Source organism: Microtus ochrogaster, chromosome 1 (genome assembly GCF_000317375.1).
Source record: "Microtus ochrogaster isolate Prairie Vole_2 chromosome 1, MicOch1.0, whole genome shotgun sequence".
Lineage (NCBI taxonomy): Eukaryota > Metazoa > Chordata > Mammalia > Rodentia > Cricetidae > Microtus > Microtus ochrogaster.
Genome location: NC_022009.1, coordinates 37007447 through 37029413, shown reverse-complemented (window position 1 = coordinate 37029413; position 21967 = coordinate 37007447). Strand labels below are relative to the sequence as shown.

Sequence of the window (21967 nt, the reverse complement as noted above, 5' to 3'; positions counted from 1 at the left end):
CGCACCCCACATTGTCCCGCTCAGTCCTCCTTTCATCCAAGGCCCTGATACCCAGGATGTATTACCCCCTCCTTGTTCACAGCCTTCCCCCTCCCCCGCAGCCCTGAGCTGTCAGGGGGAACTGTGTGTAGAGTGGATTTTTTTTCCTTTTTTGAGACATTATCTATATTTTGAGACATTAACTATATGGCGCTGGTTGATGTGGAACTCACTTTGTAGACCTCAGTGGCTTCAAATGCACAGAGTTATGACACCTGTGTCTGCCCACAGAGTGCTGGGATTAAAGGGGTGGGGTCTAGTACCTAGTGACCTCACTCTGGTCCCACCTGCCTAATTTAGGACTAAATGAGATAATGCAATATCTGGCTTATGAGGCCCTTTGATTTGTGATTGTTCAAAATAAAGTATCCTTTGCATTGGAGATGGGCAGTGTGTGTTGAGGTCTTGTAACCTCTGTTCACAGGAGCACAACCTTCCTTCCAGCCAACCCTGATCAGCCAGCACTTGGTAGGCGTCTTCCAGGGATTAACACTTGAGAATGGCCTTCTTGTTTACCTGTGCAGAGGACACACAGTCAGCAGAGGAATTAGGAAGGCTTGGGATGGGGGCAGGCATGGTAGGTGGGTGTCACAGGATATAGCACGTTGTATCACATGATGGGTGGAGCCACCAGCTCTCCCCCCATCTCCACCCAGGATGGCAGCTCTAAAGCCGATAATATCTGTTGAGATTTCACTTCCTGCCAAGATATTACTGGTGAAATTTGTTCCCCCTTACACACACACGTGTACACCGCTTCACTACCCTGCTGTCAGCCATGTCCCAGGCTGTCTTCCCTCAGTTTCCTGAGAGTATATTCTTGGTGACTAGGTGAAGTGTCATCTCTTGCTAAAGACTCCTACATCTTGGAAAGGAGCTGATTTATAGAGATCTGCCCACAGGGTGGGGGACAGTGAGGGGGCTGTTAGAAGGCCAACACATACCCTGCTCATTCATCCACTCTGCCTCTCTCTCTCTCTGCAGCCTTTGTCATTCATTCTCCCTGGCACAGACTGAGTCTAGCAGGCATTGCCCATCCACTGCTGCACCCTCCCCCACTGAGCCCAGACCAGCCAGGTTCCTCAGTTCTCAGTGGGTGTTCCCATTAGCCCTGGGGAGTCAAAACTACCCTTGATATTATAGGCAGGGTGGGTGCGTGTGCATGCATGCGTGTGCATGCGTGCATGTGTGTGTGTGCGTGTGTGTGCATATTTCCTCAGTTGGAGAAAGGAGAGAGAAGAAAGTCCTTGTAGATGACCCTGCTCAGCTCTCCTTCCGTCTAGGCCTGACCCAGAGGGATGGAGAGGGCTTTGAGAGAAACGTTTTTGAAGCTTCTAGAGTGGAATTGACACCTCCTCTCCCTATGCAAAAGTACCAGTGGTCTGTATGTCTCCAAAGGATCCACCTTCTTGGGCTATGTATGGCCTTGAGTCTTCTTTAGAGCTGGGCTTTTCTAAGTCAGTGTAGAAGGGAGGGAATATCCATAGCCCCTAACTATGTTGGGAATGACACCTAGCAAAACCCAAGGGCACCAGCATGGCTTTGGGTGTAGCCAGCACGGGCTGGCGGCTGGATTGCACGCCAGGTATAGAGCTTGGTGGCCTGTGGGCTAGACACTTGCTTGTCTGGCAGGCGTTCTGAAGCTGGCAGAGACTCTTAAAGTCATACATAGATGGACACTCGCCCTGAGCAGGGGCTCAGTTCTGTTCTCAGTTGTCACGCTGCGAATCTGGAGGAGAATGCACCATGACCACCTTGGGGTTGGAGAACAGAAGGTAGTTTGGGCTCTGTTGCCACCTGCCCTGCCGCAGACCCAGGCAGCACACATACCTGCAGATCTTGGTTGGTCCCTGCTCCTTGTTCTTTGTCGTTTCCCTTCAGGAGCTTGTTATGCAGTGATATGTCTGAGGCGGTGTATTTTATGAAGTGGTTTATTTAGCTCATGGTTTATGGGACTGAAAGCTCAAGATCAGGCAGCTGTTTTGGAGGCAGGGGTCCTCACAAAGGAGTGGGTGCAGAAGAGATCACATGACAAAACAGAAAACAAGCGAGATTTGGGGGTCCTTTGAGAACTACTTAATCACTTCCAATTCAGCCCTGCCTTTTAAAGGTCTCACCGTCTTCTAACATTGCCACTCTGGGGATTAAGCTTCGTTTCATGAATCTTGGGGATTGCACACCATATCCAGAGCCTGGTGGGATCCCCAGCTCAGCAGCCAGCTCTCTTTGTTAGGGTGCTGGGCTTGCTGAAGGAGCTGCCTCCTCCCAGCTGTGGGCTCTGAGAGCCGGCCCACCCATACTCAGGCAGTCCTCCCTTCTCCCTGCAGGTTTTGTGGTTTCTGTTTCAGTCCATAATCTCCAAACAGGTGCAGCATGTGACACCCAGCAGGTACGCAGAAATCAGAGGCGGGCATTAAACACAACCACATATGTCACATTTCTGGTCTTCTAGATGTTTGCCTTGGGGTGATGGAGTCAGGGGACCTCTAACCACAGAGTATTGGTGGCCTTCGTCCCAGGGTACTCATGTGACAAGGCCTAAGCTTGTCCCGGTGTGTGCAATGGTAGACTCGTGTGCTGCCCCCACCCCAGTTCTCTTTGGGGCCCTCATGTCCGGCTGCATGATGTGGGCTGCCATCTGCAGATGGAGACTCATGGGCATTTTCTGCTGCTCTTGCTCTGTTGCTTCATTGGACCCAAAATGAAGGAACTAAGGGCAGTGGGTAAGGATAGTGTGCCAGGTATGGTGGGATGTAGTAGCTGAGGAGGTGCCACTTGCTAGGTGGAGGGAAGGCTATGCCTCGGTCACTGAGCTCTAGCTAGTGGGGCGCTCGGGGCAGAAGGTTCTGCCGGGAAGGCAGCATAGAGCCTCCCGCATGACCAGAGGTCTGGAGAAGTGCCTTGTTCTTCAGGAACTGCTGCAGGTTACATCTCCCCCTGACAGGCCAGGCTCACTCACAACAATCACGTCTCCAGGAAGCCTTGCCTTCTCTTCTCCTCTGTTGCTTGCTCACCAGGGAAACCAGGCCTTTCCTGGAAGCCCAAAGAAAGGAGTTTTAGGACCTGATTGATAACAGTCTCCTCCTGCTTCTGAGCTCCTTGTAAGCAGGCTCCTTGTAAGCCCCCGCTCCAGGGCTGCCGTGCTGTCCCGTAAGCTGACAGTAGAAGTGGGCAGAGGACAGGACAGCTCTCTCGGCTCAGCTACGGAGTGCTCCTCCGTTTCCCAGGAGGCTGGTCCTTGTTAGGCACTGCAGCGAAAGCTCTGTGGTGTGGTACAAAGAGCCAAGGCAGGGCCCAGTGGGTCCTGCTTCAAGACCCAAATGTGGTGCTAGGCCTCCCATTTTTTTTCTCCTCTGGGCTTGTTTTCTGGCTCTATAGGAAATCCATAAGGCTGTGCTGGTTTGGTTATGGATTTTGAGAAACGGCTCAGCAGTTCAGAATGGAGACTGCCCTTGTAGAGGACCCAAGTCCCGTTCGCAGCACACACATTGAGTGGCGAATAACTTCATATCACTTCAGTCCAGGGGATCTAATACCTCCAGGTTCCATAGGCACCCGGCCACACGCAGGCACGCATACACATAATTTAAAATAAGACTTCAAAAAAATAGCAAATTCTCCATATCTCCTGACGTTGGTTGGACTTTGTGTATAGTTGAGACCTGCCACCCGACACATGTGGTTACTGATGACATCATGAGAGACATCGGTCCCCAAAGCCTCCCTCTGGGTTCTCACGACCAGGCGTGTGTTCACCTCATACAGGATTCCCCAAGCACTTGCACCCTGTCTGCTTCCCTGCACTAGACAGACAGCTATCCACATAGCCATAAGGAGCATCACACAGCCTTTAAAGAGCAGGGCGGGCATTTCTTGGGGTTACTTTTGAAATGTCCTCTGGGCCCACCCCTCTTGAGCTCCTTGGGCTCTTCCTGGTGGGTGTGCACTGGCTTGCTCTCAGAGCTGGCAGCTCTGGGCTCCTGGTGCAGGAAGATGCTCACTGGGTGTTGTATCCATCCGGTGCCCCTCCCCCCCCAAAAGCTGAGGGAGTCTATTCTGCTACAGGAGACTGTGATTCAGAGAGGGGCTGATTTGCCTTTTCTGGTGCCGCTGGCTTTTCTGGGGGCTCCCCCCACCCCAGTTCTCTTCAGTCAGCTGGTGTTTGTTTCTGTTTTGTTGGAAGAGGGTTTCTGGTGACTTGGTAACTAACCTCAGACAGGCCTTAAAATTGCCTTATCCTAGAACACAGCTTGGCCTAATTAGAGAAACCTGTGCTGCCATGCTTGTTCAGACCGGGCTGATTTCAGGCCCTGGGGACCCTGGATTAATTGAAACGAGGCGGAACAGATGGATTGGGTCTATCAGCAGCGCTCCATGGCAGCCTCTTCACACTAACGCACTTCATTACCCACTGATTGTAGCAGGACTCCTGCCCCAGTCAGCGGGGGCTGTTAGGACTGGAGGCCCCTGTACAGATGGAATTACAAGCTCCTGGTCCTCTGGGTCGTGCTTTGAGCAGGTGTCATGGATAAATCAGCATTTTATGTTTCTTCACGGCAGTTAAATTAGAAAACTGTGGTCCTGGCGTAACAGGCCCCCAAAGCTCTCTGTGGCTCACAATTTTGGGGTTAAATCCCTGTTGCCCTCTCAGGGGTGGCAATGTGGGAGGCATGCTGGCCTGGCCTCAAGCGGCAGGCTGGAAATGTCATGAGGCTGTAGTGAAGGTATGAAGCAAGTGTCAGCTGCAGGAGATGCCCTGGTTTGGACCGCGGAGAAACTGGTGGGGGATAATAAGCTCGCTCAGCCCTGCCCCTCACTCTGGTTCCTCCCATGAAATCCCTGAGGAGTGCTACACAGCAGGTCCTGCAGACGCTGCATACTGGCAATTCCTGTCCTGGACACCACTTAGGAGTGATAGGAGAAGAGAGGGACAGGAACCTCCCGATGACTGGGTACTTCTAGTAAGAATCGTGAAGAGATCAGTAAGGCCCAGGAGCCATGTTGGAAGGGCAGCTTTTGTTCTGGACAGTGTTGAAGTGTTGTTCTGAGAACTATCTTGGCCAAATACTGGTCAAAGATTTTTGAGATGTAACATGTGGAGGAACGCACATCGTTGTCACGGCGCAAATGACCCGTGTTATGCTCCTCCCAGGTTTAGGGTCTCTGTGGGGCTCAGTTCCTGCCACGCTGGGTGGAGCCGGTGTGGTGCAGTTCCTAGGGAAAGCTCCCAGTGGAGCCCTGATGGCGTTTGTAGGCATCTGACACCAGTGGGCCTTTCCTGTGGGCTGTCACACACAGTTTGGGAATTGAGGAATGATCCTTGTTTTGCTTAGTTTGCTCCTCAGATGACCACTCTTGGGACTTTACAGTTTAAACGGGCACAGCACGTTCAAGCCCGCATCATAGATTCACCTCGGAATGTGTTTTTTACATTTATATTCAGTATTCCACTTATGGACGTTTTATGGAAAATTATAAAACGTTCCGAACTTTTCCTTTTTTCCTCCCACTTTGAAAGAGTTCATCTTCTGCTAACAGCTACAAGCTGTGAATCTTAAGGAAATCGTGGGAGAGAGTGCCAGGGTTGAAAGCATGGGAGATAACTCTGCGGAGGGAAGCATTTGGTTTTCGGGGGTTTGGTGTCTCATCGGTATGGGAGAGAGAAGACACCCACATAAAAGAGGCTTTGTAAGGAAGTCTTAATGCAAATCTTTTAGGAATGTTTTCTGATTCAGTTTTCCCAACTGCCGCCATTGGAGGCTTTTTGATGGCTGAGTGGGGAGCTGATTGACAAGTAAAATGTGGAAGTGGCAGCTGAATAAATTTAGAGAGAGAGAGAGAAGGTTGCATGTGATCGTGGGCACTGGTGTTTTGCCTGAGGTTTGGGAGCTGAGAGGGCCCTGGCTGGTGTTGCAGGGCTTTGTGTGGAAGAGCTGATTGTGCGTCCTTCAGTGTGCTGTTCACTAACCTGGGGCTTGATCTGCTGCTCACCTGGAACAGTTGGTCAGCCTGGTCCTTGATCTCTCAGGCTCCTAAGCATCCTCCACAGCCCAGGCCAGAAGGCCCCTGCCACTGGGAAGCCCTTGACAGTGTTCCTTTTGCTGTGCTGTGGCTTTCGGCCTACTTGCCATTCTCAGGCACAGTGAGATCTGTGTCCTGTGAATATCTGAATTCAGACTAGACCTGAAGTGTGTGTGAGTAGCTCATACAAAGCTGATGTCATGCATGTTCCTGCCTTTTAGTCTTGACTCTGAGAGTCTGGGTAGGTCAGCATGAACATTCTTTGCAGTTTTGCCATATGGACCATCCCCATCTCCTTGGCAACCAAGAGCATCACTTTCCTCCTGCTGCCTGTGCAGGGTGTTTAACTTTTTGGGATTTCCCTTGATTCAGGATTAACAGCTGCTGTGGCGCCTCTTACAAAGATTAAGCGCTTAGCTTCAGCAGCTCCTATTTTCCCTTCTGGACAAACTGTCAACCTATAAGATGCAGTTTCAGGGTGCTAGAGAGATGGCTCAGCCATTAAGAGCATTAACTCTTTCAGGGGACCCCAAGTTCTTTGTGAGTACCCCGTATATGGTGACTCACAGCCACCTCTAACTCCAATTCCAGGGGACTTGATACCCGCTTTTGGCCTCCTCGGGTACGAGGTGTGCATGTGGTGCCCATATGTTTATGCGGGCAAAATACTTAGACACATTTTTTAAAAAAAGTTTCACTCAGGTGGTGGTGGTTGTGGGTTGTTCTTTCCATTTCTCATGGAATCATTATTTTTTGCTTGCTTGCTTGCTTGCTTGATTGATTGACTTGGGAGACAATCTCACTCTGTGTAGTCTTGGTTGGCCTGGAGCTTGCTATGTAGACCAGGCTCACCTCAGACTCACAGACGCCACCTGCCTCTACCTGGGATTAGAGTGCTGGGATTAAAGATGTGCGCCACCTCGGCCTGGTTGGTTGAAATCCCTGTTCTTGATCTGGAAGTCCCACACCAACCTCCCCCACACATACATACAAGAGTAGTTTTATCCCAATCCCGCTCCTCATTTTGTTTCTTGGAGACAGTCTTATTTATAGCCTAGGCTGGCCTGAAACTCCCTTCTGAATTCTAAGCTTGCTTTAAAACTCATGGTGATCCTCCTGCCTCAACCTCCGAAATGCTAGGATTATAGGTGTACACTTCCCAAATGCTGGGCTTGTAGGTGTGCAACACCACACCTGGCTTGGATTTTGGTGTCTTGAGACGTGATTTTACTCTCTCTCCCACGCTGGCCTTGAATTTGTGGTAATCTTCTGTCTCTGTTTTCCTCTGTTTTCTGGGGTTTCTGGCAAGTGCCACCATGCCCGCCTGGTGTTCTCCTGACTCTTCTAGTACCTTACATTTCTCCCACCTTTACAGAGAAAGAATCTTCTGTTCAAATGTATGGCAAAGGCTGATAGGCCTGACTGGCTGTTTGAACCTTACAGTGAGGCTCCAGCTCTGCCTTTGCTGATGTGTAGTGCTCTGTGTAGTGCCCTTCTGGGTCTCCCCAGCCACAGGCCCCTGCCTTGTCCTGGGGTTTTAGACCTAAGCCGGCACGCCTAGTATATTCTTAACTCTTCTGGGGCATGCTGAAAACCACAGACCTTGACAGTAGCCACCTTATGCTATCCTGCCGGTCAGGGTCAAAATGGAGGGAGGCTCAGTTTGTGGTTCTGGCTTGTTCATAGTGCAGACGCAGGGACTGTCCTGAGGCCTATCAAAGCTGGTATGGCAGACCCTCCTTGACAGGGTTGTAGCTGCTCCCCTTGGTCTCGAGCAATTGATGAGGTCCTGCATTTGCTTTTGAAGCCCAGATTAGTATGGCAGAAACGGTGCCTATTATAATATTAAGTACTCTCCTGCCTGGCTCCTCTCTGGGGCTCAGGCTGCCTCTGCAGGATGCACACACCCTCCTCTGACCCAGATTTGGGGGATTGTTTCAAGCAACTAACTGCCAGTGGGCCATTCCAGGATTGGATTTAGTCCACTTTCATTTAGGAAAATCTGGGGTTCCCCCGGTCTCCTATGTGCGGCTGCGACAGCAGATCTTAAGTCCAGGGTGGAGGGTGCAGACTCTTACCCACCCTACTCAGGGGTAGTAGGGCAGGGGTGCCCTCTGGAAGGACGGCTTGTTAAACCCAAGCCTTGGTTAAGGCTCCCTCATCCCCATGTCAGGATGTCGCTGTGGTCTTTTGGGGTGGTTGGGTCTGGGGGACTGTGGAGAGCTCAGCACTGGGCCGCACTCCAGCATAGCCAGCCTTGGTCCTCACAGCCAGCCGGGGTGGGACCAGGTGTCCCAAGCAGACTGTGTCAGCTGCTTCACAGTGGCTTTCTGTTCTGAGTGCCAGGCAGAGGGGGCTCTCGTCAGCACCCTGCTCACGTCCCCAGTAGGCTGAGGCCCGTCCTGGAGGGAGGCTCCAGCCCTGCGGGAGCCCCAACACTTTGCTGGACTTTGTTGGGGGAGGTCAAAGGTGCAAGGGAACTCATGGGCCACAGAGTACCTTGTTACTCTTGGGGACCCTGTAGCTGTCTGTGGCTGTCGGAGCTTTGGGATGTGACTGGTACATCTGGGAATACAAATTACTGTTTTAGTTCGTCCTAATTTTAAAAAAAGAAAAAAAAAAGATATTCCTAAGTGTATTTGGAACAACTAGGGAATTGAAATCTACTTGTTTAGCTACAAATTTATTAAATCTATGTACACTTCACGTTTTTCCAAATTGCATATAAATTGGGTGATCTAAGTGTAAAATATACTGTGAATATTAAAGATCCTGTGAGAAAGAATGTAAAATGACTCAGTAATTTTTATCTTGTTTTATGATTACATTTAGATACACTGGCTTAAAAGTATTATTATGAAAATACTTCTACTTTTATTTATCTTTTTAAAGTGGGCTTCTGGAGAAATTGAAATTAACTATGTATCTCAAGTTGCTTGTTATTGGCAATGCTAACCTTTGAGCCTGCTTTTGCTGGAATGTTATGGATGCTTCGTTAAGGGAACTGGTGGTTAATGGCCTTTTAGCGTTTTTATTCTTGTTGTTGTTGTTTTGTTTTTTCATTGAATTAGGTCTTAGGAGACTCCTGGTGTTTTACAAGGAACACTTTTAAAAATCCTGTTTATAAATATTGTTTCTTTACTACTGGTTTCTTGAGACAGGGTCTTGTCGCGTAGCCCAGGGTGGTCTGGAACTCCCGGCAATTCTCATGCCACACCCTTTTGAATGCTGAAATTATTGGCATACGCCACCATGACATAAACCGTTTTTTTTTTCTCTATTGCATAAATAATATTTCTTAAGAGAAATAAGGAAGTACTGACTAAATGAATCTAAGCCTCCTGTTTCGAAAGACAGTTTTCCTAATGGTGCTTTGTAATATTTGCTTATTTTAGCACAAAAGTAAAGCTTGGAGATTTGACGGATTACCTTGAAAATGGTGAAGAAAGCATTGTTTATTACTATACTCACGTCATTTATAGAAGGGTGCATGAAGGTTTGAGATTTGGACAAGGTGGCGGGAAAGCCTCCAGGACTTGGAATGGTCTTGATCTCCCAGGGTAGCCTGATGCTAGGACCCCACGGAGGGAGCTGCCTAAAAGGATGGGCACGGTGTCCTAAAAGCCCCATTCTCCAGATGTGCTCTTTGCACCTGTGCTGGGAGAGTTTTGTGTGTTGCCACCGAGGTATGTTTGAGATGACAGCTATGGTCGGCAAGGTGACATGTGAGCCCAGGTACTAGATAGTCCCCACTGTCAAGTGTCTCACCTCATGCTTCTGAGATGGTTTTGAGGTGCTCAGCTGTGAGACTAGCCCACTAGGTAGTGAGTTTGTTTCTCAAATGCCAGTGGGAAGCCTGCTGAACACAGCCGCTGCCTCCCCCTCCGTGCAGCAGAGAAGTCAGACTCAGGCTGCCTCTCAGGAGAAACCCTTTTCAAAGGCACCCACTCTTTTCCACCAGTCTTCCATAAAACCGGAGTTTTCTTTTGATGTGTGCGTGTGTGCATGTGTGTCTCCCCATACATGCACATGGAGCCAGAGGTGATGTTGGATGTCTTCTTCTATCACTCCACTTATCATCACCTTCATCATCATCATCATCATCATCATCATCATCATCATCATCATCATCATCATCATCATCATCATCATCATCATCATTATAAAGTCAGAGTCTCTCACTGAATCTGGAGCTCACTACTAGGCTGGCCGGTGATCTCTGAAGATCTGCCTGTTGTTGGCGCCACCCCGGCCATGCCTCAATTTTCATCTGAGTATTGGAGCTCAGGACTTGGGTTTTTCTTTTCTGGATCCGTGAAAAGCAGTTCTAAGCAGGGAGGAAGACTGGATATGCCCAACCCCGGGGAATGACCAGGGCTGTGTGTGGCAGTGCTGCCTCCCCTGGCCAGAGCACAGCTCCTAAAAGACCCACAGATAGGAAGCCTTGCCCCACCTTCTTTCAGGGGCCTTTGTACGCGGGTCAGGAGGCAACTGTCCCCAAGGCCACCTTTTCTGATCAGGCTGAAGGTCACTCCGTGTGGAAAAACAAATTCTCTTCTAGAACTTGCCCCAAAGCCTCATCCCATGCTTAGATCCTCCGCCCTCAGCTTGTAAAGGCTCAGTAGCATCTCCATTATTTATTCCCTATTATGTTTTAACTGCACCTGCTATAGGAACAAAACCAATTCTGTATAGCTTTTGAAAAGAAGTTTAGACCTAGCAAGTTTCTACATATGCAGCCTCCATTTTTATTTGATGAGCAAGACAGAATGATTACACTCTGTGTTGAATGGTTCATCCTATCATTTAGGGCCTTCACGGTTGCCATGTAGTGGCTGCACACTTCTCTAGTGACTTGATTAGCTGTGATTTACCTAATGGCTCTTTACCCTTGTCTTCTTTAACGGTGTCGTTCTCTCTTTGTCTCTATAGGAAGTTCTCCAGCAGCTGATTGTAATGAATTTGCCAAATGTTTTGATGATTGGCAAAGATCCACTGTCTGGTGAGTGCAAGCACCCCACCCCCACCTTCTGTAGTGCCTGGGCAATGCCATCGGTTTGGACAGCTGTTAGCCACAGCTCTGGCTGCCAGCTTAGAGCCAGCACAGTGAAACACGTGATGGTCTTGGTGAGACTTTAGGCCAGGCATGCATTTCTTACCTTGGAGAGTGAATCCCTCCACCCTTAGATGCAAGGCAGAGACAGACGGGCCTTTGCTGTGTTCCTTCTGAGAATGTGGGTCTGACTTTGGGAGTCTGAATTGTGATGGGCTCTGCAGACTCTACTCCTGTAAACACGGCACCAGATTCCAGTGTGATGGATGCGTCCCTAGATTGGAAGCAAGCACCCTTTTGGGAGCCAGTGTCCCTCCCCTGTCCCATGTCCCTCACTGGACTGAGAGCACCTGGTGGGCGAGGGTTCTGAGCCCCTCTGGTCTTGGACTCAGTAAGTCTGTAAAGTGGCAAATCCTCCTGACGCCTCCTAGGTGTCACAGCACAGCTCATTCCACGTGCAGGTAATTTCCAGGTGAAAAGGTGATGGGTGGCCTCCTTTACACACTGTCGCACTGCGGCACCCAGTGTGCGCCCTGGGGTCCGAGCTCCTCCTGCTGGTTCCTCCTTGTTCCTTGGTTGCTTAGAACTCTGAAGTCCATGAGGTGTTAGGACAAGCAAGGGAACTAGGCCTGCAGGATGGGCTGAGGCCAGGGGTCCTGAGAGTCAGCAGTTTTCACGGAAGGAGCTTCCTTCTGTGGGCTGCTCCTTGGCCTCCCAGGGTCTGCCTGACCTTTCTCCTGACTGGGACAGTCCCTAAGTTGCCGTGATACTGGAGGAAAAATAAACCCAGTGACCAACCAAGGACATGACTTCTAAAAGAGCAGTTCGTTTGGTGGCACAACCTTGGAGTCGGCAGAGATATCTTTGTACAGCTTAAGTAGGTAGGACACTCCTTTTGGGCTCCAGCTGGCAATATGTCCACCTCTTCTTTTTTTTTTCTGTACACTCAAAAAAAGACATCCTTGGCACTGGCACATAAGCGTTCAGCAGCAGCTTGACGTGGTGGCCCTTCCATGTCCACCAGGTTGCTTGGTGGCTCCTGCCTGTGAGGACGACCCTCCCCATTCTATCCCATTGCATCAGGAACGGGAACATTTGGTTCCCCGACTCTGGATTCAGCTTATGGCCCTCCAAAAAGAGGTGGAGAATGCCAGCTGTGGTCTGTCCAGCACCCCTGAACCTCAGGGACACTTGGGTCCTGTGAGACTCGAATGGTGATGATGGGGAACTGTTGCCTTCCAGGTTGATGAGGGGTTGATGTGTTAACCAGCAGATAGGGGTATTATACCTTGTAAGGTTGGCTGTGCCAGCAAGGGCTGCCATTCTGTCTGCTTTGAGGGCACTGGAGGAGCCAGAGAACAGAACAGCTGCTCCTGTACCAGCCTTTGAACACGTCTTAAAGTGTGGAAATGACAGTGTGCTCCTGGGTGTGTCAGTGTCATTCTCATTTATATAGGTGTGGAATTTATGTGTGCACACACCCTTGTCACTAGCTGATAAGCAGAACAGCTGATTGGCAGCTCAGGCTCTCTGGGGCCTGAGTTCCTGTCTGTAGCACACACCCCAGCTCGGCAATTGCTGAGAAAAGTGTCTGTGGTGAACGGATCAACGTAATAAACGAATTCTCCTTGCCCTGCCTGACCACCCTGTCATCTGTGCCACTTCCTTATCTTCCTGTTGCTTCCAGATCTGGACGCCTTTTGTCTCTCTTCCTCAGGGTCCCTTACCTCTACCAGAGACAGAGTGACCATGTTAGGGAAAACAAGTCCTTGTTCCTGTGTGGCACCAACCCAGAATACCCAGAGAAAAGTAGATTCTTTTTAAATTATATTGTTTATTTATTTTAGGGGGGGGCACAGGCCGATGGGCCATGGCAGCATGTGGCTATCAAAGGACAGTTTGCAGGAGTTCGTTCTCTCCTTCCACCATATAGAGTCTAGGGATCAAACTTGGGTCATCAGGCTTGGTGATAAATGAATTTACCTGCCGAGCCATTTTGTCAGCCCGATTTGAAACCAAAACCAAAACCTAGCTTTATTTGCATATTTTGTTTCTCAGATTCCCCCCAGTTTTAAGTGTATCGTTCACGCTAGTGCTTTTCCCCACAAGTGCATAGAATTGTATAACCCTCACCTCAGTCCATGGGGTAGCTGCTATTCAGTGTTTGTCAGCAGGTGAGGTGAATGGTCCCAGGGCTCCTCTGTGATAAAGAACCAATGCTCACCCGTTCCAGAGACCCTGGGTCCAGCTCTAAGGAGAAGTGGTGAGGAGACGCCTGGAGCACTGCATATTAAAACAAAAATTGGCACTCACGCCTAAGTTCAGAGACCTAGGCGGGTCTGAATGACATGCTAGACAGGGGCCTCAGCAGGCTGCCTTTGAGGGCAGAGGTGGCCTCCCCACGACACACGGATGAGTAGGTTTGACAGGGCTCCCGAGGGGTTCTGAGAGTCAGGGGAGGGGATGGCAGGAGTCATCTGCCAGCAAGAAGATGCAAACACAAATCCCAGGCGGTATTTATGGAATCGTATTTTCAGTTTTAAGTTTTAAAAATAGATGTGTGAAATATTTTGTGTTTCCTTTTAAACAAAGAACAGGGTTAGCATTTTAAAGGAATTGTGTAGCTGCCCTGGGGTAGAGAGAATTGGCTTTTTCACTCCCGTCTCCTGCATCTAAAAAGGGGTGCATTTGAACCTTTTTTTTTTTTTTGGCAGAGGCTCACACCATGCTGTTAATCATAGCTTTCTGCTGGTTGAGGTTACTTTTGTGTTGTTGGCACACGTACCACAATGGAATCCACTGTGACATACCCTCCTGGTGCCACCGACTGCTCTTCTCTTGCTTGCTACCTCCTCTCTCAGGCACCCATGGGGGCAGCCCATTTCAAGTCCTTGCATGTTGAGCTTCCTCAGCAAGGCCCTCCTGGTCTCTTTGACCCTCACCAGCCTGTCCCATTCTTCCTGTCCTGTTTTCCCTTCTTCCCTAGCTCCCTTGAGTGGATAGTCTGTGCCTAGATCAGGGTCTGGTGTGAAATAACTGCTTGGCAAACACGCAGAGCCACGGCCTATGTGCTGGAGGCATGCCCCCATCTCTTCCTGTCTCTCCATATGCTACTCCTTTTAACAGCTTCCTACGGCTTCCTTCAGTTGTTCAACCACAGACTTGGATACATAAAAGGTCATTCGGGTGGTGGTTAATCTCTGCTCCGTAACAGCTGTCTCTTCCTTAGGCCCAAGATGGCCCACAGAGACAGCCACACCAGCTTGCCAGCTGCATAACCATCAAGCCCATTTATTTGGTTTGCTGGTGAGAGTGCTCTGTCGAAGCCTTAGGAAGATCGACGGCCCATGTCAGCTCTGACTGTAGAATGAGGTGGGGTGGTGCATAGGACACTTCTGGTTTCTCAGCCCCTAGGCCTGCCACTCTGCCCCTCCCCACACAGAAAGACGGATTGTCTGACAAGAAGCCAAAGGGTTAGCAAATTAATTTCTGTGATGCTGCAAAGAACGGTCTGGAAGAGAACTTTGTTTCTTCGTCCAGGGCTTGTATCCAAGCGCAGTGGTGGTTTACATACTCATAAATTGCTGATCTCATCTGCATTAGCACGAATAGAAAAGAAGGAGCCATGACGGTGCAGAGACCCTGTTGAGAGAGGGAGACATGCATGCAGCACAGAGGTTTCCTAGGTAACCATGTTTAAACCATACATCATGCAGATGGTTATCTTTAAGGGTTTTTGACCATAGCTCCCAAGCAGGACAAGCCACTACCATTGCTATGCTCATTCTGAATGTCAATTCAGATTCAGGGGTGGGGGTGGGGGTGCTGTGGAGGGGTTGTGACCCTGTATGTGTGCTCCGTAGGGACCTGTCTGTGAATACAAGCTGCAGCTCTTGAAACCAGCTGTCAGTGGATCGGCCGTTGGTCCCAAGTGTTCCTGGTGTGGCGGTTGAGAAAGGTCTCCAGCAGCAGGCAGGGCCCGTGGAGGGCTCAGAGTGTTCTGTGTATATCTTTCCTCCTTGGCCAAGTGTGGGATCCTGTGATGTCTCTGCTCTGGTTAAGGAAGCGGAGGCCTGGTTTCTGACCCTCCCACGGAGACCCAAATGCTCTTGTGTCTTTTTTTCATCCTGGCTGGCTGCCTCTTGGCTGGAGCCTTGCAGAAGGGGTTCAGCCCGAACCTGCTCTTCAGCCTTTGCTGTTCAGATGCTCCCTGTACTGGATCCAGGGGCCCTGGAGCCATAGAAAAGCCCTCAGTGTGTATTGAGCAGGGAGGTGAAAGAGGAAAATCCATAATGATGGGTATACCGGCATGACAGCATGCTACTGTGTACAGGGGGGCATAATTAATCTTACCCGAGCAAGTCAGAAGGGCTTCATGGAGGAGGTGGTGTCTGGGCAGAGCTTTGATGAACACTTAATGGAGAAGTTAAGTTGTGCTTGTTTTCTGTCATGGAACTAATACTTGAGATGAGCGATCGCCTTATACAGGGGGTGGTCTACTTTGGATCATGTTGGATGATCAGCCCTTAATTCAGTTGCTTTGGGACCTTGAAGCATATGTTGGAGCAAAACTGCCCACATGAGGGCCAGGAAGCAGAGGAAGAAATGTCCAGGGTCAAGGTGATGGAGGAAGGTCATTGGTTAATAAAGAAACTGCCTTGGCCCATTTCTTTATTAACCAGTGACCTTCCTCCATCATCAAGGCATGCCCCAGTGACCTAACTTTAGACCTCCCATTAGTCCCCATCTCTTCGGTCTCTTACCAGTTCCACCCTGCCATCACCCCTTCTACACACTTCTACACACAGGCCATTCAGACTATAGAGGTGAAGAGGGGTGTAAGGGGTGGGAGGAGCTCGGAGGAAGGCTCTGAGGCAGCCTTACCTCCTTACCCCTCTCAGGGCTGGCCCTGAAGTTCCTGGATCCCATAGCAACCTCTCGCTGCACAGCCAACTGCAGGTACCAAGGCAGGGTGCTTGTTTCACTGGCTGCTTCCTGCAGTGGCCCAGGCTCTGCTTGTCATGATTGGCCTTCTTCCTTAGGTTGCTTTCCTCAGAACTGACTGCTGTGGGGTGGTGAAGCTGCTAAGAGTCTCCATGGGGCTGCTGAGCCGTTCTTGTGTCCTTTCCCCAGCCTGCCCTTGTTTTTATTTCATTTATCCAGGCCTTTACTGCTAACCCTGTTTGTTTACTTATTACACTTACTTTGTGTGCACATGTGCCACGGTGTAAATGTATAGCTGCAGATGTCGACGTTTTAGGGGTTGGTTCTCTCCTCCCCTCATGTAGGGGTCCAGGGTTTAAACTCAACTTGCTAGTCTATTGGTCACAGGCACCTTTACCCACAAAGGTCTGGCTGACTGTAGATCGTGAAAACCTTAAGTTGTTTGAACAAGGAGGGAGAAAACGTAAGAATTAATGGCTAATCTTCCTTAACTTGATTAGATTGGGAGCCTGAGTGTGTCTGTGAGCGGGGTTTCCAGAGAGAGTAGGGGCAGCGCCATGCTGTGGAATATGAAGTCCAGGGCTGAATCAGGTCTTCTACATGAGAGCCGCCTCACCTGCCGCCACACCTGCCCTGCCGTGAGGGCCGGATTCCTTCAAGCCGTGAGCCTGAGTGCACCCTTTGTCACAGCAGTGAGAAAATTAGCTGCAAAATTTTTAAAAATTCTTCCTCTTCCTGGAATTTTAATCACTCTGGTGTCTCCTGTTTGTTCAGGATAGCATCCTGATGTTCTCAGGGTCTGTTAGCTTCCTCCTGACTTCCCTGTGTCCCTTTGCCCGGCTGCAGTGCTGGCTTGGTGGCCTGGACAGTAGAAGCCCATGCCATGCCTCCTAGGAACAGATGGAGCTTGGTTTCCGCATGCCCATACCAGCACAGTAGCCCAGGGCCAGCCCTCTGGCCAGCAGGGCCTGCTTGGAAACCAAGCTTTGTTTAGTAAACTTCCTGGAGTAGTGGAGCCCAGAGAGAGCCTCAACCACCACCGCCATGGCTTCTAGAAGTTCTGCTCTCTGTGGCTGCAGCCGACCAAGTCGGAAGAGGAGACTGAAGGACGAGATGTTGTTTGTCAAAGGTCTCTGTCTTTCCCTGATGTCTGCGCTTAGAGTTCTCCATCTGGTGCCGGGAGGTCCCTCGACTCTAATGTGTTCCTGCTGCACAGCCCCTCATCTCCTCCTGGGCAAACTGTGTGGATGTGTTTTCCTCTCCTATTCTTTGCTTGGTGAATTTTCTGTCAACTTCTGTGGCCCCAGGCTGGTAGGAACAAGCTGGGATGGGGAGGGTGTCCTGAGGGTTCCTGTGGTTACAAATGGCTCTGCATAACCTGGGGACACCTATCTTCTGTCCTGTGTGGTTTTACCAGGGCACTCAGAGGCATAGGACAGATTTAATATGGAAGACACTGGGATGGGAGTGTGTGGTTGGTCAGGGGCACTTGGGGGCAGCTCTGCACCATTCTACACAGAAGTGTAGCTCTGTGCCTACCAAAGTCTCTAGTTGATAATGTTTGTTGAGTGACTAAATAAACAAATAGGGGATTGCATGGTTTCTTTGGTGCCAGGTGGGTGTCATGTGTGATCACATTCAGTGGCTAAGAAATCTAACCAAACCCCACCCCCACCCCAGAATGTGAGCCTGCTTCCTACCCCTTGAGTGGGGCATGGATGGTACAGGTTGTCCATGTTCCCACACATGAACAGTTTTGCGCATGATTCCATGGTGGTACCCTGGAAGGCTATTCTGACTGTCTAAATAATAGCAAATCACTGCCTTCATGTTAGGCAGAACTTCCAGGAAGGTCCCAGAGCCAACTTCTTGGGTGAGCCCCTGGATATACATGAGGACCGTTGATAATCATGTTCAAACTGTTGTTTTCACAAACGGGACAGCCCTGTAATCGTGCTTATGAAACGACCGCTTCTTAAACAGCAAGCCAGGGGAAGCAGAGTTAGTGGTCCTCCCTAGCATGTAAAGTCAGGGGAGAACAGAAGATAGAATTACTAAGACAGGCATCTATCTATGGAAACCAACACTGTTATCTTAGCTGATCTCCTGCAACAGATAAGATCAGTGAGTGAACTGTGGGGAAACACTTGATCAGTAAGTGCTGGGCTGCTAGGGAGGAGGTAGGCAGGCTGGGGGCAGCCTGAAGCTCTGACTCAGCCTCCTCCTTCTTGTCTGTAAGATGGAGGAGATAAAGTTGTCCTTCCGGGGCTGTTTTGGGGTTAACACAATGATAGCCATAGTACATGATACTGAGGTACAGTGATCGTGGCTGTAGCGTATCTCCACAAGCTCAGGCCGGTACTCTTGGGTCTAAGCTTCCTCCCCGCAAACCTGGCTAATTTGCAGGTCCTCTGCTTGCTAAGTTAGCCATGCAGCCCTTCTCTTCTTTGACCCTGTCCAGATCCCCAGTGTTTCCTTCCTACCTTCCTGGAGGCTGCCACTATCCACCCCACCCTCACACCTCTGAGCTAGCCCAGCTCCACGGTATAACTGCTGCCACTGCCCCTTCACCCTCACACCGTGCATGAGAGCAGATACTTTCCTCTTGTTCCTGGAGCCAGGTGCTGTGTGCATCTTTCGGGTTTGTGCGTTTGTTGATCAGCACGTCTGCTGCTTTCCACTCTGCCTGGGACAAACTGGGTGAATCTAAGCAAGCTGGTGGGATTTTCTTAGACTCCACCACTGACTCAGACTCTCTGGGGTTCCCTTGACAAAACTTAAGGTTAGAGTGGGTGTCTGACTTCACTACCTGGGGTTGCTTGTGAATCATCTGGCCTAGAAAATGATATTGTTTTACTCCTAGCACCGTCTCTGTGGAAACCAGCTCCAGTAAGCTTAACCACAAAACATTCAAAATTTGAGAAACATGCTTTCTTACCTCTGGACCTTTGCAGATGGTGTTTCCTGTGCCTGGCACTGCAAACTAGAAGTTCTTTTTCTGGGTCCCCAGAGTGCGTGCGTGCGTGCGTGCGTGCGTGCGTGCGTGTGTGTGTGTGTGTGTGTGTCTGTCTGTCTGTCTGTGCGCGCGCACGAGGTATGCCTGTCTATTCACCATGTGTGTATGCACATGGAGGCCAGAAGAGAGTGTCAGATCCTCAGGAACTGGAATTATGGGCAGTGGTTAGCTGCTATGTGGGTGCCGAGAACCAAATCTGTAAATCTGGGTCCAGGAGAGCAGCCAGTGTTCCTAACCGCTGAGCCATCTCTCCAGCCCATTAGATCTTTGAAACTGACGGCTTGCTCATCTGTGTCCACGTCATCAGCATTCAGAAGACTTGTCTATTATGCTTCCAGCGCACAGTAGGAGCTGGCAGGGAGCAGGTTGTCCTCGGGTGCCAATTGAGTTACCCAGCCCGCTTGCCTGCAGGGACTCCGGAGAGTCTTCTGCTGTGTGTTAAAACTAGTTCAGCCTGTAGCCTGGGAGACTTATGAGAAGAGTTGCTTTTCTTTCCTAGTGGAATCTTGAAAGAAACAGGCATCTGCTTTTCAGTGGCCGTAGGGAGGAGTGGACTCCGGCATGAATTCCAGGCTTTCCTTAGGGAGGAATCCTAGGTAAAAGCACGCAGCCTGCCAGTGTTAAGCACCAAGCGGGCCACGGGTGTGACTCAGGGTTGGGATCCTGCTTATCTCCAGTGGGCTTTATTTCCATTGTTTCATTTAGGAATTTTTTTCCCTAAGCTTAATCCTCTGTTTTTTAGCCTTTGTTCCCTTCTGCAAGAAAAAAAAAAATACCTTATTTTTCAAACAATGCTCTACAGAGAGAACATTTAGCCTTTTTGTCTTTTAAATTTTTATATTACATTTCTATTCATTTGTCTCTGTGTGTGTACCTTCATGTGAGGAAGGTAAGGATAACTTGGAGGAACCAGTCCTTTCCTTCAAACTTGGGCCATCAGGCTTGGTGGCAGGTGACTTCGCCTGCTAAGCCATCTGCTGATGCTGTCTTGTCTTATTTTGAAACAGGTCTTACCATGTATCCCAGGCTAGCCTTTTGAACCCATGATCCTCTTTGCTTCAGTCCCTCCAGTGCTGCTGTAGGTGCGTGCCCTCATGCCTAGCTCTTCCTTTGCTTTTCCCTAATTCTGGTGACTTCTTGAGTTAATGAGTGGCTTGGGGTAGCACATGCGTGATGGCAGGGTGCCAAGGGAGTGCCACACTTGCTCTTTTGCTGACCTCATTGGGTTTTACTGTTGTTTATTTGAATTCTTTTTTGTGTATATGGGCATATTGTCTGCATATATGTCTGTGCACCACTTATGTGTTGGTACCCATGGATACCAGAAGAGGGCATTAGATCTCCTGGAAGTGGGGTTACAGACAGTTGTGAAATGCTATGGGAATCTAATCTGGGTTCTGTGGAAGAGCAGCCAGTGCTCTTAGCTGCTGATCCATTTCTGCAGCCCCTCGGTGTAGTTTTGAGCCCTCACATTTGTGCAGGGTTCTAAACCCTTTGTTGTCAGAACACTTGCTTGTGTTCTTGGCACTAGCATCAGGCCTACCCAGCACTCCCTCCACACTTAGATTTGTTTTCATTGACAATTACAGACTAAATGCACCTCACCATGACATCTTGGTCCATTCATAGTGTTTGTTGGTCAACCTAGGCCCCTTAGGTTGCCTATCACTCAAACACTGAACCCTGGTGAGACCACCCAAGTCCTCCCTATAACCTCTTTGGAGTGTATGTACAGTACTGTGAGCTGTCACCACTGTCTGTAGGGCACAGAGCTTGCTCCTCCCATCTGATGGGCCTGCACTCCTCGAGGCCACCACTCCCTGTTGTTTTAGTCTGCTGTTCCAGTGCATCACTGGAGCTGTCTCAGTTATTCTAAAGGACGCTACAATTAGATCCTTTGGTCCTGGGCGTGAATAAAGATTTTCTGCATGAGCTCGAGCTCCACAAGCATTTTCTTCCCTTGTCTCAGGTCCAGTGATAGGGGAAGGTCAGCATGGAAGGAGGGGCTATGTATCTCTCACTGTAGGGCTAGGAGCCAGTGCTTTTGTGGCTACCCAAGGGCACATAAGGGCCTTTTGCCTGCCAGTAATCTGTGAAACTCAGAGGGGAAGGAGGTACTTGGTGACTGGGATGCCCAGAGCATCCCATTGGCCTGACTTGAAGTGTTAGCTCTTGGACATGGAATTTCCCTTTTTCTCTAATTAGAACCAATGTGGAAGGCTTGATTTTTATTTTTTTCTCAGTGATAAGAAGGGAACATGGTAATGTGTGGATTAGAGTCTTTGGGCAAAAAGAAGGCCATCATATATGGATCCACAACACTGAACCTCATCTTCTGATGTGTCACTGAGAACAAGAAGATGGCCTCAGGCCCCACCCAAGGCTGGGAGGTGCTTCGCGGGTGTAGAGGGGTGATCTCCTAGCTCCCTATTTTGAGGCTTGACAACCATGCTAATGCCACAGAATTGAGTTCAGTGAAGTCTTGGTCAGGAATTAGCACGCGTTCACAGGTTACTGCCTCTAAGCGGAGGCTGCTTGTTCATTTCCTGGCCACTCAGACCTGAATAGTCACACAGAAACTATATTGATTACAACACTGTTTGGCCTATAGCTTTTGCATATTTCTAGCTAACTCTTACATCTTAAATTAACCCATTTCTATTAATCTGTGAATTACTGCCTGGCTGTGGCCTACTGATAAGGTTATAGCTGGTGACTGACATCTTTCTCCTTCGTCAGCATCTCTCTCTGCCTGTCTCTTCTCTATCTCTTCCAGCCTGGCTATATTCTGCCCTGCTATAGACCAAAGAAGCTTCTTTGTTAACCAATGGTAATAAAACATATTCACAGTGTACATAAGGGAATCCTACATCATCTCCCCTTTTCTATCTAAA

The 21967-nt window shown here is 49.6% G+C and overlaps 1 protein-coding gene across 2 annotated transcripts in view; it reads left to right on the top strand.

The window, feature by feature from the left end:
• Nucleotides 1-21967, top strand: part of Ccdc88c (coiled-coil domain containing 88C) — a 127305-nt gene that overhangs the window by 34659 nt on the left and 70679 nt on the right. Inside the window, exon 4 of one of the 2 annotated variants that reach the window (XM_013346728.2) lies at nt 10993-11062. In XM_013346728.2, the coding sequence (XP_013202182.2) occupies nt 10993-11062 (70 nt within the window). Of the gene's footprint in view, nt 1-10992; nt 11063-17099; nt 17187-21967 lie in introns of those variants that run through there. The other variant, XM_026780707.1, reaches the window with a different exon arrangement.